Here is a 15726-nt window from a genome sequence, read left to right as displayed (position 1 = left end):
AAATTGGTTTCTTGGGCGTGAACGAAGAGTAAAGGGAAATTATACGAGTAATGGCAAGGCATTTTAAGGGTCTCTGGGAATTGTCTCGGACACCTTGAGCCTCGTTCCGTAGCGGTTAGCGTCAATGCAAAGAACATTTTGTGGTTTATATAGTATTTTGCAATAGTTGACATAGCTATTATAAATACTTGTTTCATTATTTGCTTTTCGTTGCCAAGGCTCATACAGACTGAGGCTTGTTGGTTAATTGCCTATTTCAGAGTTGTTTGTTACTCGGGCAGCTTCCATTTACTCTGATGAGCAGAGTTACTACCTCAAAGCAAAATGTAGGTTACTTCATGGAACAATTGAAGTAGAAATATATGATCTTTTTTTTCCGTAATACTAATAAGATAATATGTCTTGCTAGTGAAGGGAAAATCATATTTATCTGCTTGATAAAAAGAAAATGTGTTGTAAGATTCTTTTTTCTTATTTTGAAGATTGTATAATAACTAAACTCCAACTCTAATAATAATGTACAGAAGCTACGTAATAAAAAATGTAATAAAATCATTTTATTAGGGCATGCACGGTGATATCTGACACATCCTGTAGCTACGCCTATGATTCTTATCTTGATATGGTATTTCTTTAGTTTTTTTTAGTAATTTATTGTAGAAGGGGGAATACCTGGACATCTGGTAATGCACCGGCAACTGTGAACAGAGGGGTATCAAAATAAAAAATAATAAACCTAAAAAATAAATATCGCTGTATACAGTAGTGAACTCAGAAATTTCCCCGCGAGAAACGTGTATCCTTTACGGGAAGATTTTTTTGTGTGTTCTTACTTTTACAGGGCGTCCAAGAAGTCTCCGTACCCCTAGCTTTCAGTATTATTTATTTGTTATTTAGCTGCCAGTATTATTTATATCTTTGCGTTCAAGGTCACGTGTAGCATTTCAGTTCTAAAATAATGGATAATACTCAGTTGAAGAACGGTTAGTGGACTGTGTGTGAGTCTACGAGTAACCATACACAGGACAATGACACATGTAGTGACTACGCTTGGCAAGGACACGTCAGGACTGTTTAAGTGGCAGAAATATGCGTTTGCTTCAGAGTGTGTCAAAGACAGATCTCGTAGTGGACGGAAAAAGACGCATGTGCTTCCGTCACTAGATCACTTACCATGTACCAAAGTTCGTGTATGTACGATGTACTAACAAGGGAGCGTCACGCAGTGGCTCCGCTGAGATCCCAACAAGACAATTGTGTTTGCAAGATATTGCAATCGAAGCAGAGGAAGAAGTGGATAATGATGAAAAGGGACCCAGTATATTGAAAAGTGAAGTAGTACAAGCAATCAAATACATGCGAAGGAGAAAGATCACTGGAGAAGACGACATATCAGTAGATTTTCTCAAAGGATTAGAAGACAACGCAACGAAAGTACTGACTTCACTTATTAACAAGATCTATCTGAGTGGAGAATGGCCAAAGGATTTTCTTGATGTTGCAATGATTGAATTGCCCAAGAAAAAGCAAGCAAAGAAGTGCAGCGAACAGAACCATTAGCCTGATTCCCCACACTGGAAAGATCGTTACACGCATACTGAACAAGCGGCTGGAAAGTAAGATACATGAGAGGTTAGAAGAAGATCAATTTGAATTCTGGAAAGGAAAAGGCACCAGAGATGCTATTGGATTGACAAGAATTCTTGATGTAAAGGAAGAGTTGTGTTTGTGCTTCATCGACTGGCAAAAAGCTTTCAACCGAGTCAATTGGACGAAACTTCTGAAAATACTTAAAGAAATCGAAGTCAACTGGAGAGATCGAGGACTCATTTAAACCTGTACATAGGACAAAGAGTGAAGTTGCGCTTGAACGAAGGAGAAACCAATAGTGTGAAGATTGGACGAGGAGTCAGACAAGGATGTAGTTTGTCGCCCCATTAATTCAACATTTCCAGTGAATGTTTAATGAAAGAAGCATTAATGGAAATTGGAGATTTCAAGATTGGAAATAAGATCATTGACAAGATCAGGTATGCAGATGATAGGGTTAAAATAGCTAAAACCGAAGGAGGACCACAGAGGATGATTGACAAAATAGTTGATGCTGGAAAACTGTATGGAATGGAAAATAGCACATCGAAAAGTCGAAAGTCATGAGAATATCCCGTGGAAACACGCCCTTACGGATCAGAGTAGCACAAGGAGAACTTGTGGAGGTTGATAATTTCAAGTATCTGGGAAGTATTTTGACGAGAGACGCTTACTACACCAAAGAGATTAGGTCAAGAATTGCCGTAGCTAAAGAAGCATTCAACAAGAAAATATTACTCTTAACTAGCAGGGTCAATATTGGACTTAAGAAGTTGGTCAGGTGCTATTTATGAAGCATTGGACTGTACGTTTGAGAGACTTGGACATTACGGAAGTTAGAAAAGAAATATTTAGAGAGCTTCCAAATATGGTGTTGGAGGAAGATGGAGAAGATAAAATGGACAGAAAGAGCAACAAACGAAGATGTTTTAAAACGGATAGAAGAGAAGAGGACACTTCTGGACACCATCCTTCCAGTTGGATTGGACACATCTTGCGAAGAAATTGTCTTCTTTATATCTCCTTCTATGAAAAGATGGAAGAGAAGCGAGGAATAGGAAGAAGAAGAACACAGTTGATCGATGATTTGAAAGACAGGAGAAAATATTGGGAGTTAAAAGAGGAAGCTGAAGATGGACAAAAACTGAAAAAACATTTCCAGGTCCAAATCTAAAATAGAAAAAAATCCTCATTAGTCCCAGGATCTTCCCATAAGGCAGAATACTTAATAATAATAATAATAATAATAATAATAATAATAATAATAATAATAATAATAATAATAATAATAATAATAATAATAATAATAATAATAATAATAATAATGTAATAACTAGACGAATCCCAAAATTATACGTGTCACCAGGCGGAATATCGTGAGTTACAAGTAACTAACTAAGTCTATGGCCTATGAAACCCGGAGGTTCAATGCCGCGTTCATAAAAGCTCTCCACTGACTTCTATCCTTAGCTAACTGCATCCAGTTTCTACTTTTTATTCCAATCTCTGTGAGATCCACCTTAATATTGTCCTCCCAACTGCGCCTAGGTCTTCCTAATGGTCGTCTTCCTATTGGTCTTCCAGTAAAGACTTTGAAAGTGTTTCTACTTTTTTCCGTCCTAGCTATATGACCAGCCCGCCTAAGCCCCCTAGACTTGACGACCCTAACAATGTTGGGTAAACCATATAACTTATGCAGTTCCTCGTTATGAAGCTTCCGCCATTTCTCATTCCCGTTCCTCTTGGGTAAGAATATTCGTCTCAGGATCTTGTTCTCAAATACTTTCAGTCTATGTTCTTCCCTCAGAGTAAGTGACCATGTTTCGCAACCATACAGAACAACAGGCATGATTATCGTTTTATATATGTTAAGCTTTAAATTCCTCGACAGAATTCGCGACGACAAGAGATTTTGAACCGAGTAGTAACACGAATTCCCTGCTTTTAGTCGACATTTAATTTCTTCGTGAATATGATTTTCCTCTGTTAATATTGATCCTAGATACTTGAAACTATCCCGTTATCAATAGTATTATTTAATATTTTAATGCATTTATAATTTGCTGTATACATATTTAGTACAACATATTTTGTAATGTAAAACCTACAAAAAATTACCTGGCAGAATAGCTTGAACCGAGTCATTTGTTCGGAAACGGTTGGGTAAATGGAAAACTCTGGCAACAAGTATCCCATCATTTTCAAGGACAAACTTTTTGAGGTAAAATACTTTGTCCCAGGGTCTTCCGCAGGGTCCCAGACGGGCTCCAACTCAAAATTTTCTAATAACAAGGGGGCTACGTAGCACATTGTTTGAAAGCTGTTGTAAAATGAAAGAAAATGGAGCAAGTCTTGACTCTCTACGACAACCCTGTGCAAAATTTCGGCGGGTGAAAATGTAAACAAAAGCTTAATTGAAAATCTATGGCCACCTTGAATCCAAGATGGCCGCTTAAAACCTATGTCGATAGCATAGGCATACCAAACTACTGAAGCTAGGGAAACCAAATTTGGCATTAATGTTGATTAGTAGATGACGAAAGTATGAGAAATGTTCAAAAACGCGACATCTTGAGTCCAAAATGCCACACTGTGTATCGAACACATGTCCAGCTCAAACCACTGGTGTTGGAGAAGAGAAATGTGATATTTACGTTTATAGTTAATAGTAGATATTCACCAAATATCAAAGAGTATCATCTGTAATTCAATGTGGCCGCCAGTGTAAAAAATGAATTTGTATATAAATATGCTATTTCTTGGAATATTGTGACCAAACCAAGAAAGTTTGATGCAGCTCGATGTACTGAAACGACACACGTGGTTTGGTACTGCTCGCCAAACTTGTAAATTATTATTATTATTATTGTGGTGTCTGGTTCGGTGTTAATGATTTATGATCGTAATTGATCGTTCGATGCTAGCAGTACCGTAATTCGGTCAATCGGGGTTCGATGATAGCGAACCAGACAACCAGCTAAATAAATACGCTTAGCATATATCATTAAATAATTTATTCCTGATTATCGTAACAATTAGATTAGTAAACAACTTAGGGCTTTTCATGGGCAGTGTGGCTACTATCTATCTTCCTATTTCATTCGTAAAGTGTTGGATTTATAGTTTAAGCTTAAGTTAATTTAATTGGCTTTAGTTGAAGCTAAAGATCGTTCGGTTTTGTTATTAATTGCTTAACTTAGACATCTCAAGAAAAACTACTAACCTGGTTGCTGTTGAAGTACTTCGGTCTTGTTATGGAAGTGTCCAGATTATAGTCACTAAGAATATACAGACTTGGATGTTGAATCGCGGGATCTTTCCGAAACGGGAGTTTAGTCGAGACTGTCCTCCTCGAGTTCTATCTACAGGTCGAAAACTACCTTCCGTATTTCTTGCAATATTCTGAATTCCTATCGATGCAATTACCTCGTAGGTGACTTCCTTGTAGCAAGACTTCCTTATATCTGACTCTGAAGTTTTACCATATTTCCTGGTTGCGACGTCTAAAGAGCAATGTGCGTATACACGGAAGTCTGGTTTTTAAGCAACTCAAGAGATTCTTAAGTCGATGTCCTTATACACTTATACTATCTAACCTGCCAATTATTAATGTATTCACCACATTATTATTATTATTATTATTATTATTATTATTATTATTATTATTATTATTATTATTATTATTATTATTATTATTATTATTATTATTATTATTATTATTATTGTATATTTGGTAACGCTTGAAATATTGCGATCAAACCAACGAATGACATACAAATATAATCATCACGAATACGTTACAATAGAGCCCTCAACCTGACTGGTGCAGCAACGTCATGGTCATGTATGAACTACGTATGACAAAATTAGAAAAATACCCGAAGGTATTCAACTTTTGTTTAGCAGTATGAGTAGGAAGTCAGAGTTGCGTGTTCATCGCATATTCCTTACATTCACGAAAATGATATCGAGAGAACCTTGACGAACCTGCATTAGGAACAGAACATATATGCCGAATAAAATAACAGTTGAAGTGAATCGAAATTCAGTTGTTCTTTAATCTTCTTATTGTTTCTAAATACATAATACAGGAAAATAGAAATTAAGGTTTGTACTGTTATGAATGACATAGGTTTCTAGCGGCCATCTTGGATTCAATTAAGCTTTTGTTTGCATTTTGACCCGCCTCAATTTTGCACAGGGTTGTCATAGAAAGTCAAGACGTGCTACATCTACTTTCATTTCACAAAGCTTTTAAACGATGTGCTACTTAACCCTTCTTACAATTTAAAACTTTTTAGTTGGACCCCATCTCGGACCCTGTAGGGGCCCTCGGGCAAGACATTTTAACTTAAATCGTTGTACTTTGAAAATAATGCCACACTTCCTTTACTGTTTTCACATTAGTCTCAAAATTTTCGATTTGTAAGGGTGGTCATAGACTTTTCAATTGTTTTTGTTTAGATTTTGACCACCACAATTTTGCACAGGGTTGTCGTAGAGAGTCGAGATTTGCTCAATTTTCTTTCATTTTACAACAGCTTTCAAACAATGTGCTATTTATCCCCCTTGCTAATTGAAAATTTTGAGTTGGATCCCGTCTGGGACCCTGGGGCAAAGTTTTTATCCCAAAATGTTTGTCCTTGAAAATGATTTGATGCGTGTTGACCGAGTTTCCTACTTATCTAACCGTTTCCGAACAAATGACTCGATTCAAGATATTCTGCCAGGTAATTGTTTGTAGGTTTCACATTACAAAATATGTTGTAACTCACGATATTCCTCCCGGTGGCACGTATAACTTTGGGATTCGTCTAATTATAACATATCAAATGCAAACACAATTGTCTCGTTGGGATCTCAGCGGAGCCACTGCGTGCCCCTCCCTTATAAGTAAGTAATCTAAAATTACAGACTGATGTTCTTCCCATCGTCGCAACTCTCTTCAATATTGGGGATAACTTCCCATATTTTTTTTTCTTTAGCGATATTCAAAATATTTATGAAGTTAAAAAACAATGCTTTGGAGGATCAGGAAAACAGAATTGTCTTCAACATTGGGAGGGGGCAGATTTGAGGCTTATTCTGTGTAGAATGAGGGAGGGGAAATGAGACTCATATTACGGTAGATGAATCTGATTTCTGAGGGGAACCTGTTGTATATTATATATCAGGAGATGTAGATGAAGTAGTGGTACATATCAGTTTTTTAAAATCACTGCCGTCAACACATTCTGAAATCTGAATACATGCATATTTATAATTGTCATGTTTTTACTTAGGCGAAAAACACATTTCAACTCGGATTATTGGGGGACAGTTCTCCCAGTTACAAGATTGGGGGATATGTGTCCCTCATCCCCCGGGATTTGCACCAGTGGTTATTTCCTCTCTGGTAGTGGGACTTCTAGGATATTCTGTATATAGATTGTCAAGTTCATGTGTTCAAAATTGTACACAGTGGGAATTCATTCACTTTTTCTCTCCAACCCGAGGAAATTCTCCCATAGCCTATTTTTTCTGAATTAATTCTAGTTCATCTATCTTCGGTAAACTAAAAATTATCACATGAGATTGATTTTTTTTAAAAAATCTTTCGATCCTTTTGCAATGCTTTTAATACGATTCACCAAGTTTCATACTGAACTACGAGATTTGATGATTCCCATTCGTTTAAAGATCGTTTAGAGATTCTACTTTTAAAGAAATCGGAAGGTTTACTTGAATTTTACTTTGAATAGAGCAATTATTTTAAGACACCCTTTATATTTACCGATATATAACTCTAAGCCTGTGGTTCTCAATCTAATTCCTATCACGACTCCCATTTTTTCACAACCTCTTTCCAACGTCCCACTTATAATTTCTGACTTATAATAAGCTTGGATGGGAGTTTTAATAAATCTATTGCGGAGATCTCAGGATATCCATCTATTTCAATAAAAGTAGAATCCATTTCTTGTATATAGTAGATACAGTAGCGTCCCTAAAACCAAATGGATTAAAACCAGATTTGATCAGTTCATTTATATTACAAATATCGAATCCGATCCGTCATACTGTCTAAAATGTAGGCCGTTTGAAAATTTTAAAACTTCATAACTCCCAAGTTAAAGTTAAAAAAGTTATTAAGTATTTTAAATGACTTGATAATGTGCATCATGAAGATTGAAAAAAAAATGAAATGAAATCTTTAAGTTTTACCTCCCACGGTTATGCCGGTTAGGCTAAAGGAGACGGTGATAATGAGAGATGAGTGAAATGGTGGAATGAAGAGAGTGGGAGGAAACGGGAGAACCCCGAGAAGACCCACGAGCCCAGTGTTTGTCACCACAAAGTTTACACGGCGTGAGCTGGGATCGAACCAGGGACCCCAAGCACCGCAGGTGAACGCTCTACCACTGAGCCACCGCGACCCCTCTCGAAGATTGAATTGGACAATGCTGCACCAGTGAAATCACAGCATGCTCAAGTACCGTATCTCATTAGCTTTCAATTTTGATTGTACATTTTAATATGCAGGTTTTGTTGCATTTGTATTTTTCTGGTATTTCGATATGTAGTTCTCATTATTTTTATATGGCACTTCTTTCATTTAAATGGATTTTTTACACAACTCTACACCTGTTGAAAATGTTTAGTAGACCTATTTTTGTTGTTCTTAACAGTACGTATAAAAAATAAAAATATGCCTATCAGAACAAAATTCAAAACAATATTTAAAAATATTTTCTGATATTAGACTCTAATCATATTTATTTATTTCGTTTATCTTCGCGACTCCCATGAACCCTCTTGCGACCCTCCTAGTGATTACGACACCTAGGTTGAGAAACCCTGCTCTAAGCAGTTCTCCTCCCCTTTTTACATATTTCTTCCTTATATTCCAATTTAAAATAAAATAAGTTCAGGAGATTGGTTTTTGGTTGAAATGCAGACGAGGAGCGGAAATTACAGAAAGAAATGAGAAAAATTCGAATGACGTAGGGGACTATATTTAATTCTCTTTCATCAACCAACCGGTAGGCTTCAAATTGGATTAACACTGAACATCCACGTGACCCCTCACATTCTATGAAACGTTCATAGATGTCGCTGCTTTGTAAGGTTTCTCAGGAAACTAATGTATAGCATGAGGTATGCAGTTAAATTTACACATATTATCCTGTTATTTTATCATAATTTGTGATTTATTCCTGTTTTAGTACAAAAGAGAATGAAGGTCGAAGGAGTAAAAAGGAAAAGGAATTATACTACGAAGGAACACAAAAGGAAAGATATCTTTCAAGATAAATTACTTTAACTCTCTTGTTCTGTTGTATAAAACGTAGGTTAATTATAATATTATCTTATGCACTACAATAGTATCAAATCTCTTTTCTCTATTAACATACACATATTTGGAAAAGTATTCTTTATTCTTTGAAAGAAACAAGAATTCCTAGCTAGGTCCAGAAGTTATCGCATGTTCGCATGCTGTGGTTCATGTTTCACAAATATACCTCCGAGGTGTTTAAAATAGGGTCTCAATTATTATGTTATATGTTCGATACTTTTCCAGCCGAGAATTTCGCAACCGCCTGCAACAAAAACGAGCTAGCCACCAAGCCAAGAAGCAGAGGTACTATTATTGAAATAAAAATTAAACAACATCTATAGTTTTACGACCCACAATTATCATTTTTAGGCTAAAGAAAACGAATCAATGAAGAAGAATAATGGAAGAATTAATGAAATTAACGGAAGAATTAGTGGAATATAAGGGAAGAATAATGGAAAAATTAGTGGAATTAACTGAAGAATTAGTGGAATATAAGGGAAGAATAATAAAAAATAGTGGAATTAACGGAAGAATTAGTGGAATATAAGGGAAGAATAATGGAAGAATTAGTGGAATTAACGGAAGAATTAGTGGAATATAAGGGAAAATTAGTGGAATATAAGGGAAACGGCAGAACCACAAGAAAAACCACGAACATGCTGTTGTCTGTCACAAACTCACATAGTCTTGGAGCGAACCACGAAGTCAGAAGTGAGAGCTCTACCACTGAACTACTGTTGTTCCTAATTTTATGCAGCATTACATAATAAAGACGCTATCATTTAAATTGTCTTGCGGCTAGCGGTGGCTCAGCGGTACAGTGCTTGGCTTTTGTATTTGGAGTCCGTGGTCGATCTTGGGTCTCGTTATGAGGAATTTGTGGTGGACAAACACATGTGTGAATTATCTCTGGATTCCCTTGTTTACTCCCACTTCCTTTATTCCATTATTTCGTTCATTATCATCATCACCTTCTCCCTTAGCCTCGAAGAATAATAATGAGGAAAATGAAATGAAATCTTTCAGTTTTACGTCCTACGCTTATGCTGGCTAGGCTAAAGGAAACATTGATGATCAGAAATGAATGAAATGGTGGAATGAAGAAAGTGGGAGGAAACGGGATAATCCCGAGAAAATCCACGCATTCGGTGTTTGTCCACTACAAAGTTTACTTGGCACAAACTGGGGTCGAACCAAGGATCCCATGCCCCAGAGGTGAACGCTGTACCACTGTGCCACCGCTGGAGCGCACATGATCTGGGATCGAACCGAAAGTCAGAAGTGAGATCTCTACCAGTGACCCATCGTGGTTAATACTTTTATCCAATATTATGTAATGAATACATTATTATGTGTGGGGGGGCCGCGGTGGCTCAGAGGTAGAGCGTTCAACTCTGGTGCTAGGGGTCCCGGGTTCGATCCCAGCCCCCGCCAAGTGAACTTTGTGGTGGACAAACACGGTGTGCGTGGGTTTTCTCGGGGTTCTCTCGTTTCCTCCCACTTTGTTCATTCCACCATTTCATTCATTACTCATAATCACCGTCTCCTTTAGCCTAACCGGCATAACCGTGGGACGTAAAACTCAAAGATTTCATTTCATTTCATTTATTATTATGTGTTAGGGTTGCGATAGTTGCAGAGACAACTTGCAAACTGCTTGCTGTAAGTTGGTCAAGTTTGCATCCAGCTTGATTGGAAAGCGTGCAAGCATGCCGTAGCCTGGATTCCAGTCACGAAGTTACATGGGGGCAACCTTGTATTTATTGTTCCATTCAATCTTGACGCTAGCGTTTTACAAGTCATTAAGTTAATAGCCAATGAACGGCCAGTGATGGTATGATGCTCTGCGAAGGATCTAAAGCATCGCTTGCAAGTACAACGAAAGGCAGCTTGTATGAAAGAATGCGTTTCAAGTGCAAGAGCAGAAAGCTAAAAGCAAAGCACGCATCAACTGACGGAAAGCTTTCTTGTAACTAGGGTAGAGGGCTTAGCTCTGATGCGTGAAGTCCCTGGGACGACCTTACCTTGCATTAAGTGGAATTTATGGTGGACAAACACAGTGCGTGTGTGGATTATCTCTAGATTTTTCCGTTTCCTCCCATTTGCTTCATTCTACCATTACGTTCATTATCATCATCACCTTCTCCCTTAGCGGAAGCATAATCATGAAACGTTAAATATAAAATAGGTCACATCATTAGTTAGTGGAAGAGGTGGAAACGGAATTGCAGTACTAAGGGAATTGTCATTAATAAATACTGTCACAGTAACCTATGTCACAACAAGCCAGGCGGATGAGGGCACAAGTAAACTTTTATCTACGACCAGCTAATCTCTTTCTTTGTTCACATCCTTGTGTGATTCTAATAATTTTTGCTTTCCTTCTTTTTCTAGAGGAGACGCCGGTTCGATTCCCGGAGGCAGCTCATGTGGTTCGGATTCCACGTTAATCAGTAGGTCCATGTCGTAAATAGCTTGCTGCTGAAACGGACCCTAAACTCAAAATCAACTCAACTCAACTCTCTTTCTAGAACGTGTACTAAGGGAACACGATCTTCTCGTGTACCCCTTATTTTCACCCCTGGCTAGAGGTATGTTACTTGCTTATTTACGTTTGTTAAGAATTGAATTGAAATGAAATAAAATCTTTGAATTTAACGTCCCATGATTGTGTCCGTTAGGCTAAGGGAGATGAGGGAGATAATTAAATCAAGTGAATGATGATGGAAGACGTGGTGGAATGAGAAGGTGGGAGGAAACGGGAGAACCCCGGGAAAACCTACTGACCATGATGTTATCCACCACAAACTTATTTACATGGGGATCGAACTAGGAACCTCACACACCAGAAGTAAGAGGATTACCACTGAGCCACCGCGCCCCTTTGTTAAGAATTAGTTTTAATCTCTGATGTAATGTTCCTTCAACAAAAATTTTAAAGAAAATGACAAACTAATTTCTAATTTTACCTAAATATTATTCATTTTATTTTATAATCGTGGTAGTCATAAATACGATAGCTTTCATAATTAACCATTAAGCTACACAATGACACTGAACTTATTATGTCGTAGAGGTCGCGGTGGCTCAATGATAGAGCGTTCACCTCTGCTACATTGTTCCTTAGTTCGATCTCAGCTCGCGCCAAGTGAGCTTTGTGTTGGACAAACACTGTGTGCGTGTATTTTCTCGGGGTTCTCCCGTTTCCTCCCACTTTCTTCATTCCACCATTTCACTCCTTTCTCATCATCACCGTCTCCTTTAGCATAGCTGGCATAAACGTGGGACGTAAAACTTAAAGATTTCATTTCATTTTTTCCTCAGGTTATACTAAATTTATAGAAAAATCTGCATTTCAGAGGGTGTTCGGACGTACAGGATGCACCCCTTGCGTACGTCCCTGTTCTAAGGAATAGAAATAGCTAAAAGCTAGAAATAGCTAAAATGTTCATTTTCTATATTTGGACACTGTTATATTAACAACAATAGTACAAATTAAAATTATAAATGAATTGACGTATATATAAGGCACTTACCAATTTTGATGACCGGTGGTATGCCGTTGGTTGCTCCAATACATGTGCATATCACAAAACATACAAGTGTCACAAAAAATGTCTTGGGAAACCCAAGTAGGAAAGTTTTTCCATAGGAAGGTAGATACCACGTTTGTGCTTCATTGTTGTAAAAGATTGTACAATGTCTTGTCCTAACACCGAAAAATTTCGGTCCCATTCTGCACGTTAAAAAAAAAAAATTGCCCGCTAACTTTCTTTCTGATGAAAATTTCTCGTCTTTCTTGCCATCAATGCTTCACACTTACGTGTTCTTCTACAGCCGGTAAAAACTTTTGTAATTTTTCTTTCGAAAGTATGTTATGATAGGCAACACAATATAATTACCTTTTATTATAATATAATAGCATTTTGTGGCACTAGGACTAACTTCATCCTAATATCCATAATCATATTAGTATAATGTTTATAGATGTTAATTTCGCAAAGATAATGCGTAGTGAATTAACCTTACCTTAAAGAAATTGTTATATTTAAAAATTAATTTAATTTAAGTTTATCCAATGAACTAAATTGGATCCAATGTGTGAAAAAATTAAACATATGAACATTACCAGTGTCAATATATATAAAATTAAGACTCAAGATTGGATAGATTTAAAAAAAAATGTGCTAAGTTTTTCGGTACAAATTTTATCTAAACCCAAAACTACTATGATAACTTGAAACCTAGAATTTCTTTCTTAGATATTCATTGTGTAAAACCAAAATTACATAACAGATAGCAGATTCAAGAAAGTTAAACACTATATGTTTGTTTGAGTATGTTATATATCTTAAGCTCTGTTTTGTATTACATAAAATAACACGAAACGAAACGAAACGGGAATTATTTAATAATTTCTAACCCTAGTTGCTTTAATAATTGAATTAAAGATTGGAGAAATGAACACCATTAGTGTTTTCTTCTCTTAAAAGATAAAAATATTGTTAAAGTTCTGTCAAGAAAGGAATGCAAATTATCGTATCTTAGTTCTTCCTTGTAATTATGTTTTAAATAAAAATGGATATACACTGGCGCACAATAATTTTAACATTTTATAATTTCTTATCTTTTCGTTGAAGTGATTTTTCAGAAGTGCATAAATACAACACTAAAGTCAGCTGTTTCGTACACATAATTTAATTTTGAAGTGTGTATCAGTCGATTTGTCACTAATTCGCTAAAGCAAAATTAAATTAGTGTTCGCATATTTGTATTCACATGTAAGATTGTCACATGTTAAGATTCACATATGCACAATAAACACATGTCTTGTAACTGATAAGACTCTTCATCCTTGTAGACGGTAGTGAGTGAAAAGTTTCTGCGATCGGCCACGTTGATCCTGAATAGTGAAACCGACGTTCTCTCGAAATCAGCGTGTTCTCCACGCGTAACGTCTGTTTGCAGTCGCTTGCGACAGGGTCCCGAGTCGCGCTGTGTTGTCGGCTGAACAGGCGCCGGCCGACTGAGGACCAATCGATCTCTGAGGTCCTAAGGGAAGAGGGAATGTCGGGAACGGCGCACTAACAACTTTCTTTCTCTCTCTCTCTCTCTCTGTTTCTACGAGTTTCATTTTTTTCAAATCCATCCTCCTACACGCACTCACTCCGTTGCAATTATGCTCTCAATGAAGGCAAAATACACACACCAATCTTTAGTATGGTGACTATACACACGGAAAACACAAAATAAACATGGAAACCGAAACATTCTTTACTTATTAACAGAAAACCATTTTTTCTTACATTATTATAATTTATTCAAGCACATTTTCGACTACAAGTAATACCAGCATTAAATTGTAAAATTTCTAGTCCCAGTAACATTTTCTAATCAGTTATTGTAAAATTTAATAAATAATTCTAATATTTTTTCTTTACTGAGATAAATGCGGAAATTAGTCGAGATATTGGTGATAGATCAAAAATAAAAAAATTTGGTGAGAACGTGATAAATTAAGAATAAATGTTTGACTGAAATAGCGGGTATCTTAACGATAAATATTAAATATTATGCCCAGTGGAGTATTTAGGATTTTGTTTCGGTGGGGGACTATGCACAACACGTGAATAAGTATTTATATTTTTCTTTTGGCTGCCGACAAATTTTAATGAAGTTATGCATATAACAAATTTATTTCGGGGGACCGGGTTGTGCCTAATAGCCCCTCTAAATACGCCGCTGACCCTACCCCATTATACTAATATTAACAAAAATGCTATACTTAGGGGCAATGTTGCAAATAATATTTAAACTAAGGCAATTATTTAATACTTCATAAGACTAATAGAAATCAAATTTACCTTACGTTTTTAAATATAAGCGACTGGAAACTATTTTCCTTTAGTTTCAGCAACAAAATACAGGGTTCTCCAAAAGTCATGCACCTATCTAAATGAAGAATTTAAAAATAAAAAGAATATAAGAACCTAATTCTCAGAAATCAAATAAACTCAAAATTAATTTGAATATCAATTAACAGACGAAAAGACAAGACACGAAATCTAACAATTGCAAGGTACTAGGATCGAAACCTCCTACAGCTTATGTGGATAATCACAGTCCGCAGTGAGCAAGGGCGCCGATTTCTCTGTTAATTTGGGGAGGGGGGCATTAAGATGCAGAAGGTATATATATGAGGATTTTAAGACAAATGGCATTCAAATTATGCCAAATATTGTATATTTATAAATACAATAGGGGCCCACATGAGCTTTGGGGAGCCCGGGCCCCCCATACCCCCAGGATCGGCGCCCTTGGCGGTGAGTTACATGGTATGCACACAACACTCACCGTACTTTTTGACCATACTTTTTGATTACAACGTCTCTTTCAATGTGGCGAAAAAATACGGTATATAAAATGCACCTTTTTCGCCGCTTAAAATAGGAATTTTCAAAAAAAAAAAAAAAAAAAAAAAAAGCACTGGGATACGTATCCTTTTACTTGAAATGAGGACTTTTTGTCTGAATTCAAATTGGCGCAGAAGGAAGCAGAGATCTGCAAACGGCATAATTGAGACGAAATTAAACTACCGCTAAATTTTACAGTTGTTCTCAAATATCTTTAACAGGCAAAAGTAATCGAAAAGTGGGCTAGACAATATTATTTTGAATGAGGTATCGTTACTATGACTTACCAGTTTACTTTCGCTTTGCGACTATTTATAGATTCGGGATCTATAAAAGTCTGCTGTCCCAATGAACAGTGTGAACTACTATGATGATATTGACATTATATAAATACATTATTTT

General features: G+C 36.5%; 1 protein-coding gene across 5 annotated transcripts in view; it reads right to left on the bottom strand.

Annotated features, from left to right (window-relative positions):
• The window catches only part of LOC145665261 (glutamate receptor ionotropic, kainate 2), a 1060711-nt gene extending 1046785 nt beyond the window's left edge, over positions 1 to 13926 (bottom strand). For all 5 annotated transcript variants that reach the window (XM_081732555.1, XM_081732559.1, XM_081732565.1 and 2 more), the window contains exon 1: positions 12448 to 13926. In XM_081732555.1, the coding sequence (XP_081588681.1) occupies positions 12448 to 12646 (199 nt within the window). In that variant the 5' untranslated portion in view covers positions 12647 to 13926. The remainder of the gene's footprint in view (positions 1 to 12447) is intronic.
• Positions 13927 to 15726: the final 1800 nt, after the last annotated feature.

The sequence above is a fragment of the Thermobia domestica genome, chromosome 1, assembly GCF_964235325.1.
Source record: "Thermobia domestica chromosome 1, izTheDome1.hap1.1, whole genome shotgun sequence".
NCBI lineage: Eukaryota > Metazoa > Arthropoda > Insecta > Zygentoma > Lepismatidae > Thermobia > Thermobia domestica.
Note: the sequence above shows the minus strand (reverse complement) of the source record. Positions and strands in the feature narration are given on the sequence as shown.